Source organism: Tamandua tetradactyla, chromosome 17 (genome assembly GCF_023851605.1).
Source record: "Tamandua tetradactyla isolate mTamTet1 chromosome 17, mTamTet1.pri, whole genome shotgun sequence".
NCBI lineage: Eukaryota > Metazoa > Chordata > Mammalia > Pilosa > Myrmecophagidae > Tamandua > Tamandua tetradactyla.
In genome coordinates this window covers 41,932,947-41,945,487 of record NC_135343.1, presented here as the reverse complement: position 1 = coordinate 41,945,487, position 12,541 = coordinate 41,932,947, and the positions used below count along the sequence as shown (strand labels likewise).

Genomic DNA, 12,541 nt, shown 5'->3' with positions numbered 1-12,541 from the left:
TATTGACAGCCCCTTTCAACATGAAAAAGGTAGAATGGGCATTGCCCAAATACCCCTAAAGAGTTGGGGAAATATCAAAGGTGATGGTGGAGTTATACAGAGAAGGTAGAGTATGACAAATGAATATGATTGCTGAATCATTATATTAATTAGTGTCCAGTATCTTAGAGCAGCTGGAAGTAAAAACCTAAAATCGTGGAACTGTAACTTGTAACAAACTCTGAAATCTGTTCTACATCTATCTAACCATTGCAATGTGCTTTGAAATTTATAGCTTTTTTTGTATGTCATTTTTCACAAAAAAGAAAGAAAAATCAATTGTGATGATAAAAAAAAACAATTGTAATGAAAAAAAAATCCCTAAAAAAAGAGGCTGAAGACAGAGGCAAACTTTAGAAGTACTTCTAAGCCGGGTTTTATTCTGAATGAAAGAATGAGCCACTGAAGAGTTCTAAGGAGAGAGGAATCATTATCTGCAATATTCATTTTAGTAGGCTTATTCCAGATGCTAAATGGAGAACAGATGCTGGGTGAGTACTGTTCCCCTGTTCCCTTCTAAGGAGAAATGATGATTAATTTATTTTTTATTTTTTATTAGAGAAGTGGTAGCATATAGAAAATTAGGCAGAGAATACAGAGTTCCCATATAACAGTTTTCCCTATTATTAACAAGTTCGTATTATGTATTAGTCTGTTATCTTTGTACAATTGAAGAAACAATATTATTATTATTGTACTATTAACTATAGTCCATAATTTACATTAGGGTTCACTGTGTTGTAGAGTCCTTTGTTTACTTAAAAAATTGTTATTATAAAACATATACAGAACCTAAAATTTCTCCTTTTAACCACATTCAAATATGAGTAACACCACTGGTATTATATATTTGAATGTTGATAATAATTAGCATTAAATAAATAGTACAGTGGTAACTATAAATAAAAATTTAGTAAGTAGGAAAAAAAAAATTATCCTGGAACTCTTTACTTTTATATTCAGTATCCTGCACCAAAACCACAGCACTCTAAAAAAGTGTGGAGAGTTATTAGAATTTTAAACCAATTAGATATAAAAGAAGGTCAGCAGCTGACGCAATCAAACCTAGAAAAAAATAAAATATACTACATAAATTGTTAACGTGCATGGAAAACTTTTATGGATCAAAGTACTTTAGGGGTGTTAAAAATATGAATTTAAATAATAAAGAGTTTAATGCAAAGTTATTCTCAATTTGGTATTATACAAACTTTTATTGTTACATCACGTAGTCAGAAAAACCACAACTTCAAACTCAATACAATTCAATATAAATCAAATTAAAGAACTAAAAAAAACCTACCTAGTTTTATTTACCAGTGTCTTGATAATTTGTACCATAATTCTGAGTCATCTCTATTTCCTTTACTTCATCCCAGCCCTCACACCAGAGCCAATTAGTTAGAAAATCCTATTCATTCTACCTTCAAAATTTCTCCCCTATCCAATCTTCCTCTTTTACTCTTCAAGTGGCTGTTCTAGTCCTGGTCCTTTATTAAACTTACTAACTAAGGATCTCCCCATTTTAATTCAGACTGCTAATCATCACCAGCTTGAGTATGGTAAAACACTGGTTCATTATTTGTCAAAGTACCCATACCTTTGGTCTGGCTTTTAAGAGATACCATATTCTGGCTTTAATAAACTCTTTAGTATCATCCACAGTAACTATAGAGACTGCATAAAGAGACTCAGTTAAACTGATCCACTTGCTAACTCCAAACAAAAATTACCATTTTCTCCCTCCATGTCCTTGGAGGGAGATAATAAATTGACATATTATTCCCTTTGTCTGGGATGACCTATATACACCTACTGTAAAGGAAAGAAAACAAAATGACTGAAATCCTGTCCCCTTAAAGACCAACTTAAATTCAAATTCCTGCATCAAGTCTATCTTGCTAATCCCAAACAGAAAATACTCATTCCCTTTCCTCTGAGATATTAGAGCATCTTACCACAAGCATCAAGAGCCAGAAATGGCTCTTCTTTATCTCTGTAAGTTGTCTCACGTGGAAAACATATAATGAATGAATAAATAAATGTCAGAGTAATGAATTAACATGAGTGAGATTAAGATCTTTATTAATGTTAAACTTTAAGGATTTGGGAGATGAGAATAATAAGTATGGTATAATTTTGTTTTTACCATCTCTAAACTAATAATTATAATGAGATCTCAATACTTCATTTCATATTTGAAACACTCCAGACACCTCAATGTATTTTAGAGGAGAGATGTTCTCACTATATTGTTACATAACAGTGATTCTTTTTAAAACACTCATAGAAGACTGGAAAATTCACTTTTGAAAGTACATTAAAAATATAAGGTCAAACTGATGTTTCCAAATATCTACTATTTAGAATTTACGACTATAAATTCTTTAAATGCATCTTTCCAATGAAATGAAAAATTGGCTTTACAAAAATTTAATTCTCAAAATCTCAATGGCATTTCTTGCAGAAACGGAAAAACTCACCCTATTATTCCTGTGGAATATCAATGGACTCAGAATAAAATTGTATCTTGAAAAGAAAGAATAAAGTTGGAGGACTCCCTGATTTCAAAACTTACTACAAAGCTACAGTAACCAAAACACTATGGCACTGGAATAAAGACAGGCATATTTTCCAATGGAGCAGAATTGAAAGCCTAGGTATAAACTTTCACATCTATGGTCCGTTGATTTTCAACAAGGGTGCAAAGATCATTAAATGGGAAAAGAATGGTTTCTTCAACAAATTGATCAAAGACCTAAATTTAAAAGCTAAAACTATAAAACTTTAAGAAGAAAACACAGGGGCAAACCCTCATAACCTTGGATTTACTAATGGTTTCTTAAATATGACCACAAAAGACACAGGCAAGCAAATTAAGAATACCTCAGACTTCATTAAAATTAAACATCTGTACTTCAAAGGTTACTATCAAGAGAGTGAAAAGATAATCCACAATACAGCAGCAAATATTTGCAAATCATATATCTGATTTGGGTTTAATAGGATATATAAGAACTTCTGCAACTCAACAACAAAGAGACAAGCAACCTGATTAAAATCTGAGCGAAAGATTTGAAGATACATTTCTAAGCAAGATATACAAATGGACAATTAGCACATGAAAATATGCTCAACATTAACAGCCACCAGAGACATGTAAATCAAAACCACAATGAGACAGGATGGCTATAAGAAAAAAAGTGGAAAATATTGGCAAGTATTGGTAAAAATATGGAGATTGGAACTCTCTTACATTGCTGGTGGTAATGCAGGATGGTGCAGCCACTGTGGAAAAGAGTTTGGCGGTTCTTCAAAAAAGTTAAACATAGAGTTACCACAAAACCTGGCAAACTGGCTTCCGAGTTAATTCCCAAAAGAATTTAAAACAAGGACTCAAACAGACACTGTTACACCAATGTTCACAGTAGAATTATTCACAATAGCCAAAAAGTGGAAACAACACAAGTGACTATCAGCAGAAGAATGGATAAACAAAATTGCATACACATATACAATGGAACATTAGGTTGTAAAAAAGGAATGAAGTGCCAGCATATGCTACAACATGAATAATCTTGAAAACATTATGTTAAGTGAAATAATTTGACATAAAAGGACAAAGATTGTCTCATTCTATTTATATGAAATACCTAGAATAGACAAATACATAGAGACAAAAAGTAAATTAGAGGTTATCAGGGTTGGGTAGAAGAGGGGGAAATGGGGAATTATTGCTTATTGGGTACAGAGTTTCTGTTTGGAACGACGTATATTTTACAAAAAGAAAAAAGTTAACTGCTCTAAAATATGTTCTTTGTTAACAAAATACTTCAATGATAATTCAAAGAAAATTTTCAAAGAAAATTCAGATATTTTAACAATGCTATGTGGGGCATACTGACAGTTTTTAGATGAATGGTTAGTGTTTCTTTCAAGATATACAAATGTTCCAAATGCCCTTTCATGGACTGCTACAATTGTCAATAAAATATAGCTTTAATAAAATAATATCACATTATGGCTGGAAAGGAAGCTACTTTAACTATGATAAATGCTTCATCATTAGATATAGTCCTAGTAAAGAAAGTATAACATATAACATTTAACTCGCATACTGAATGAGTTCAGGTAAAGGGTGTATTTTTGTGTCTGGAGTAACAAAGCACTAAATTGTGTTTTAATATGAAATAAAATTCCCTTTTGGTGAAATTGATCATTTTCATCACTTGATTATAAAAGTTGGTTGTATGTGCATACACATACATGTAAGCATAGCCTCAACAGTATGTATATTATTCCATCACTGTGTCAGCAGTAATACTATGTGCTGAATTGGCCTCTGCATTATACAAATGACAGGAAGAAGTCCAAATCTGTTAAAAGGAAAAAAATTAGAGTTCTGAAACAGGTGAAATAGAAGATAAACAGAATGATGTAAACAGAACTGATGGCATTATTTTTCTGGGTCTAGCCCTCCCTTCTTCCTCCTCCAAAATTTATTTAGCTACTATTGGGTATTCCTGTGCTTCTGAAGGTGATACCAACCCTGGTACCAGGGGTGGCACAAACTAATCAGTGATGAGAGTGATTGGTTCAAGGATAAGAATGTAACAAAGTAAAAACGAATCAATTTCATGACTTTTCCTAGGAACCCTGAGAGTCAAAACAGTTCTCTCTCTCTCATTAGATGTAAACACAGATGCTTATAGTCTCAAATGAACAAGGACACACATAGCTCCTCAGATGGGAGGGGAGCCAGTCTTATGGCTTATAAAGTCCAAGAGATAGAAGGAAATCAGGTCCTTAGTGGCATGATTGAACCAAATCAGTAATTTGTATTAGATATAGCCTTATCTCTTGACAAAAACATGAGTCAATGACTTTTCATTATCACTTAGGCCAGTCTGAGATTCTGTTTTTAGGTATTTGCACATAAAAGTATTCTAACACTTCCTTGGACCACATACATGGTTTGAACAAAAAAAAAAAAAAAAAAAGTATCCTAACAGATACAAGTACAAGAACAAATCTCTATTTATTTTTTTTTTTTTTTTAAAGAGAGAGGGAGGAAGGGAAGGAAAGACAGAGAGAAGGAAGGAAGGATGGAAGGAAGGAAGGGAGGAAGAAAGGGAAACATCTTTAAACATTTTCTTGTTTTATTATATTTTGTTTATTTGTTTGTTTTTTACATGGGCTGGGGCCGGGAATCGAACCGGGGTCCTCCGGCATGGCAGGCAAGCACTCTTGCCCGCTGAGCCACCGCGGCCCGCCTCTATTTATTTTTAGACAATGATTTTAGAAAATGTTTGCTTTATAAAATGTTCATAATATTTTGTATTTTTTTTAAATCTAGGAAACTTATTAAAATCAGCAACTCAATATTCACAGAAACAAATTTTGTTAAAAAATTCATGCTAACTGGAAACCATATCTACATTGAACAGGACAATCATTGAAAGGTTTCATTTTGAGTTTCCTGAAGTAAAATCACTTACCCAGAAGTGTACTATGTTTATATTCTATCTTGTGCTGGGGATTCTTCCTTAAAAAAAAAAAAAAATAGGCAACAATGAGACCTCATTTTCCAATCATTAAAAATTAATAAGACTATTGAATTAAGCTAGAATACTATCAAACAAATAAAATCAGGCCCCAATAGGCCTCTTATTGAAAATAATCTTTTATATTGGCAATATTTACTGAGTGCCTACACCATGCCAGTTACATTTTTAGATGCAAAGATATATTGATGAACAATACACAGTTCTCCCTTAATGAACTTATACTCAAGAGAAAGACGGAATCAAACAAATAAAATTTAATGGATCATTTTCTTAAAACATGATTGCATTAGGGTCTCCAGAGAAACAGAATTAACAAGATATGGAGATATATATAATATTTTGCTTTTTTTTAAATCTAGGAAACTTATTAAAATCAGCAATTCAATAAATTCATAGAAACAGATTTTTTTTTTTAAATTCACAATAACTGGAAACTCTATCTAAGCTGAACTGGAGAATCACTGAAAGGTTTCATTTTGAGTTTCCTGAAGTAAAACCACTTGGGGATTGGCAAGTCGAAATTCCATAGGGCTTGCCACAAGTTGGGAACTCCATGAAGGTTTCAAAGAATTCTCCAGGAGAAGCTGGAGCTAAAGTAGAGTTGGAAATTGTTCTTCCTGGTTGTTAAAGTCATCTGTTCTTCCCTTAAGGCTGTCAACTGATTGGACGACACTCCTCTCATTGCTAAAGGCATCTTCTTTGTTGACTGAAGATGCAACCAGCCTTAGATGCAGTCAACTGACTAATGATTTAAATCCAAAATATATCCTCACAATAACAATCAGGCCACTGCTTTCTTGCCCAACAACTAGACATCATAACTTAGCCAAGCTGACACATGAAATTAACCATCACAACAATATCTCATATTTCTAAAATTTTATATACCACACCCCCAAAATATAAGACAGTACATAAAACATGAATATAAATAGTGAATATATGTGTATACATTCATATATAATATCTAGAAGTGATACTTCTAAGGTTCTTTATGAACTCCCCCCAAAAAGTGTTTAAGTCAGTCTGTCAAAAAAATACAAATCATTTCTTATAAGAAAAATATAAATAGGAAAGTCAATTTCTGTTGAAAAACTCATATAATACATTCCAAATTCAAACAGAAACTACTACTTGAAAATCTACTTTTAATTATATGTATTTATGTTCCCATCTATTATTTAGTTCAACAGATGTTTGCGTGTCCTGTATATTCAAGGCACTCTCCAGATAATGCAAAACTGTCCAGGCAACAAAAACCCAAAGCAACGGATTCTTCATGATCTACTTGATGGCTAGCCTTCTCTTAGGGAGTAACAAAGAAGCCTGGAATATGCTGCAATGGACTGAATTATGTAGCCCAACAGACATGTTCTTGGTCTTGATCTGCATTTCTGTGGATGAGAACCTATTGTCAATAGGATCTCTTGAAGATGTTATTTTAGTTGAGGTATGACCCACCTGAATGAGGTTAGGCCTTAATCCTGATTCCTGGACTCTTGCACAAACAGAAGACATTTTGACATTGCTCTAGTTTGCTAGCTGCTGGAATGCAATATACCAGAAATGGGATAGCTTTTTCTGTGTTTTTTTTTTAATTTTTTATTGTATAGTACAACATATATACAAAGCAAAGAAATAAAAAAGCAATAGTTTTCAAAGCACTCTTCAACAAGTAGTTATAGGACAGAACCCAGAGTTTGTCATGGGCTAACATACGATCCTCTCAGATTTTTTTCCTTCTAGCTGCTACAGAATATAGGAGGCTAGAAGGCTTAAATATTTTTTCATCATCACAATCGACTTCATTTCCCTTCTTTTTTTTTGTGAAAAATAACGTAGATACAAAAAAGCAATAAATTTCAAAGCACAACACCACAATTAGTGTAGAACATACTTCAGGTTTGACACGGGTTACAATTTCATAATTTTAGATATTTACGTGTATATGACGTCTAACTGATGCTTGAATAAGAGCAACCTCTAAGATACTGGAGACTAAAAGAGATATTAAATGATTCAGCATTCATATTCATTTGTTAAATCTTATCTTCACTGTATAACTCCACCACCACCTTTGATCTTTCCATCCCTCTCTTTAGGATTGTTTAGGCTATGGCCATTCTAACTTTTTCATATTAGAAAGGTCTGTCACTAATATGGGGTAGAGAGAAGGAACTATCTGATGTTCTGGAGAGGCTGGGCCCTCTAGGTTTCAGGACTTATCTAGACCAGGGACCCATCTGGAGGTTGTAGGTTTCTGGAAAATTACTCTAGTGCATGGAACACTTTTGGAATCTTATATATTGCCCTAGGTGTTCTTTAGGATTGGCTGGAATGGTCCTGGTTGGTGGTTGGCAGGTTATGATAGGTAGCAAGATCTAACTGACGCTTGAGTAAGAGCAACCTCTAGACTCTATTTGAATGGAACGGCATTTAAAAAGGGGAATTTAATAAGCTGCTAGTTTACAGTTCTAAGGGCACGAAAATGTCCCAATTAAAGCAAGTCTATAGAAATGTCCAATCTAAGGCATCCAGGGAAAGATACCTCGGTTCAAGGAGGTCAATGACATTCAGCATTTCTCTCAGCTGGAAGGGCACATGGTGAACATGGTGGCATCTGCTGGCTTTATCTCCAGGCCTCTTGTTTCATGAAGTTCCCTGGGAGGTGTTTTCCTTCTTCATCTCTAAAGGTCACTGGCTGGTGAACTCTCTGCTTCATGGTTCTGCAGCATTCTGCTGTGGCCTTCTCATGGTTCTCAAAAGGGACTCTCTCCAAATTGTTTCGTCTTTTCAAGAATTAATGGGTGGAACCACAACTCCATGGAAGCTATCTGATCAAAAGTTACCACCCACAATTGAGTGAGTCACATCTCCATGGGCACAGACAACATGCTCCCAGGCAGCAATATTGAATGAGGATTAAAGGACATGGCTTTTCTGGAATACACTACAGATTTAAACTGGCACAGACATAATCAGGGAAAGCCACTGGTAGGAGCTGGAAAACAGAAGTCAAGGGAAATTGGAAGAGAAAGGAGAGGACATTGCCTTGTGAAAGAAAAGTCAAGGTATCCAAGGATGGCCAGCCAGCCAAATGCTACTAACACTGGGAGGAAGCAAACCTTCTGGTCAATGGTTTGATTTGGACTTCTGCCTCTGCAACTGCAGACCAATAAGTTCCCATTATTTAAGTCAACCCATTCTGTAGTATTTGTCATAGCAGTTCAGGAAAACTAAGACATATACTAACAATAAATATGTGCTGAGGTGTACAACTTCCTAGTATGCCTGTGTCAGAAGTAATTCTTTTATACTGTAAAGGTTCATTTGCTCATTCATTAAGTATTGACCAATTGTTTTTTCACTGTGTTCTGGCTGCAAGTTGGCACTAAGGATTAAATATTTAAGAAAATACATATTCTTACCCTTAAGGAGAGTCTGGGGACTGCAATAGAGATAGGCATTACATAAGCATTTTCCTCAATGAAAAACACAAAAAAGTAAGATAGAATATACTTGTTATATTTTCTAAGATATAGGTATTAAGCCAAGTCTTACACCTTCTCTTTGTCAGGCTAAATAACCTTTGTTCTATTTTTAATTTTTTTAATTGGGCAAATAAGGCAAAAGAATATAATAGTAAAACAGGTTATCTATAAATTTAAATTTTTCTATAATTCCTCTTACTCAACTTTATGTTTCCACATCTGTTCTAATGGCTAAAATTGCCAAACTCTTGGAGAGTGGCTCTCTAGCTTCAAAGCTAGTATATGATATGCACACCATGCATCACAGAATGTAAGTGCTAAGGATGATCTCACAGATCTACCTTATCCCAATGGCAGTGCGCAATGTGTACCCAAAGAGGTGAAATTCTTGTTCAAGATCTATGCTTTCCAACATAGATAAGTACCATACTGAAGACAGTGGTTCTGGTAAATCTATGGACTGGATTTTAAAAGAACTACATGTTTCTGTAATAACCAAGTGACTTAAATACTATATTTATAAATTCCTTTATGGAAACCAGTGTAAAAAATGTATTTGAAAACTCTTTTGTATAATTTTAAAAAGTGTATATTCTGTGTTTGAAATAGCTCATACTAAAATTATATTTCAAGAATACTATATTCACCTCTGTACCTTTTACTCTACTGTGATACTGTGAACAAAATAAAAATAAATAATTTATAATCATATAAAATCATCTGCTTTTCAAATAGTTATGTCTCCTTTCCAACATTGCCTAGCATTTTGCATTTACTGGGAAGTAATTACAAATATATTATTTTAAATTAGTCAATTTTTACTATTATTAACTTTATACTTAATTTACCCAGTAATTATTAAATTTCAGTAGGACCTCATTTTATGCAACCAACACATTCCAAGACCCTTTAAGTTGAAAATCGTACATAATAGCAAACCCAATATTTAATAATCATTTCTTATACAAACATACTCATCACACATTTCTACAAATAAGGCAAATAAATACTCTAGTAACATTAGGTAAACAAAATTATTCATAGAAATAATTTTTAAAAAATTTTAATTCCCTCTCTGTCTTTATTCTTTTTAATTGCCAATCATGTATACCTGAATGTGCTTGTGTTGAGTTCATGCAAAACAAGGTCCTACTGCATTTGATAACATTCAGAAAAACAACAGTGCTACTGCTTGAGAACTATGGTAATCATGGAGTCTATTTTCCAGGATAGGTTTTAGCTAGTGTTACATTCAAGAGCTTCAACTGAAAAGCCTACTCTTATCCAGTAAAACTTCCAGTGATTAAGGAAATTTTCTACATCCGTTGCTGTCCAATAGTTGCTAACTACTTGCAACATGTGGTTACTAAGTAGAGGAAATACGTCCTAGTGCATATTAGGAACCGAAATTTTAATTTTATGGAATTCTAATTAATTTACATTTAAATGTAATTAGCAACATAGTGGCTATGGTAATGGAAAGCACAGTTTCCATTCATAAACCAAGAAAAGGGAGACCATCCCTCCCCAGTCAAGAGTAACTAAAAAAAAAAAAAAAAAAAAGCTCTGACCCTGCAAAAAGGTAAAATATTCTATGCGTAGAAATGCTATCACTGAACATATTTATCAGATATCAGATAATGTAGTGACTAAAACAGAAAAAAGAAAAATCCAAGTTAAAATCCTGGCTCAGCTACTACTTACATTCTCTCTAAGTTTCAGTCTCCACATCTGCAAAATGGGGATAACAATAGAACCTATACTCATATGACACTACAGTCAAGATTCATGAGGTAATGCTCCATAAATTCTTAGTCTAAGGGTTCAGGCAAGCAGCAAGTAATTAATGTTTAGTCATTCATTTATTCATATGTTCAAAGAAAACTCACAGAATACTTACTACATGCCAGGCCCTGCACTGTGTCAGGTGTTAATATCTTTTTGGTAACTTTTCCTGCAACATGAGCATTAAACACAGTGCATGAGTGTAAGTTCACCATTAATTAGAGTCATAATTCAACAGTTGTTGAGAAGTAGAAAAAGATTCTACAAAAGGACTATGCATTTGGGGAATAAAGCCAAATATGACCTTTTGATGGAAAGGAAACTTCAAAGTTGAATGAAATAAACTGCACAATTTAGACTTGATGAAAGAAGTTGCAAATGAACAAATTTGCAGTAATTTGTGGGAAGATCTTTTCTTAACAATACACTGGCACAGGTTTAATTCAGTCTTTATTGAAGTACAATTTATACAATAAATAAATCGAAGTACATCAGGGAAAGAAGACAAGAAAAATGTTATCCTCCATCTCTTTTAATCTAGAAAAAGATAACTGGTCACTTGAGATTCGGCTTTAACTTTTTATTTTGAAAAAATTTCAAACTTATAGAAAAGTGGCAAGAATAGTACACTGAAATTCCATATACCTTCATTCTTATTTCTCAAATGTTACAATTTTCCCTATCATTATGTATCTTACCTTATGTTATCTATCCTAGAGATTTAAAGGCTTTTTAGTCCCTTCCTTTTAATGCATGTTTGCTTCCCCTACCAAGCAGTCCTATCTTTTCCGACTAGGCCTTTAACACAGCAAGATTACTGGAAGGTTAAATATGGCCTTGTTGCTAATCAAGCCTCCTTCAAAAGCTGCTTTAGAAACTCTCAAGTAATTAAATGTCATACTTTTTAAAAAAAAAGTACAAAAACAAAGAACCAAGGAGGTTAATAACGTATAGTTTATGCACCAAATACACACGAAAAGGCTGAATACATCAGTTGCCAGGTAGAAAGATTAGAAGGGAGAGTACTTTTTAAAAAAGACAAAGTGAAGGAGCAGTTTCAGTAAATAAGGGGGTAGTGGTTCAACCTGAAAGATTCAGAAGACAGTTTCCCATTCTCTGTTATCTTGGGACACATCCACAGTTGCACTCACACACATACTCCATCTACATATCCTAATCTCACATACTATCTAGGAAAAAGCAAGCCAACTCAGAGTAAGTGAATGAATGTGCATATAAGGAAAAAAGTCTTATATTTGTATATTCCAAAAAGGAAGAGCAGGAAAATTAATTCTGAAAATTTATATTCAAAAAAGGGAAAATATTTGCAACTTCATGTTAGAAGATAAAACGTCGTTTCTTTTTGACTCCAATAACAGCACCAACCTTGCCTAGGATAATTACATATTTTAATAAAAAGATAGATATAAGACTTCAATGTAGACCAGAAGAAAACTAGTTGAACTGGTGATTTCCCATATTTAACTTAGAGACCAAACTTCCAATTTAAAGCAAAACTATCAATATCAATAAAAATTTTGTATCTGACTTCATTGAAAACAAAGAAAAGAATTATCCTGTATGTTAGGTTCAAAAGTTTCCAGATATCAGTGTTTTCAACTAAACTTTATTCTTTATTGATGATAGATACAATTCACA

At 33.4% G+C, this 12,541-nt stretch overlaps 1 protein-coding gene across 10 annotated transcripts in view; it reads right to left on the bottom strand.

Annotated features, from left to right (window-relative positions):
• APLF (aprataxin and PNKP like factor) overlaps positions 1 to 12,541 on the bottom strand; it is a 176,413-nt gene that overhangs the window by 18,722 nt on the left and 145,150 nt on the right. For 8 of the 10 annotated variants that reach the window (XM_077134429.1, XM_077134427.1, XM_077134431.1 and 5 more), the window contains one exon: positions 5,538 to 5,584. In XM_077134429.1, coding sequence (XP_076990544.1) covers positions 5,538 to 5,584 — 47 coding nt within the window. Of the gene's footprint in view, positions 1 to 1,815; positions 4,416 to 5,537; positions 5,585 to 12,541 lie in introns of those variants that run through there. The other 2 variants (XM_077134430.1, XM_077134433.1) reach the window with 1 other exon arrangement.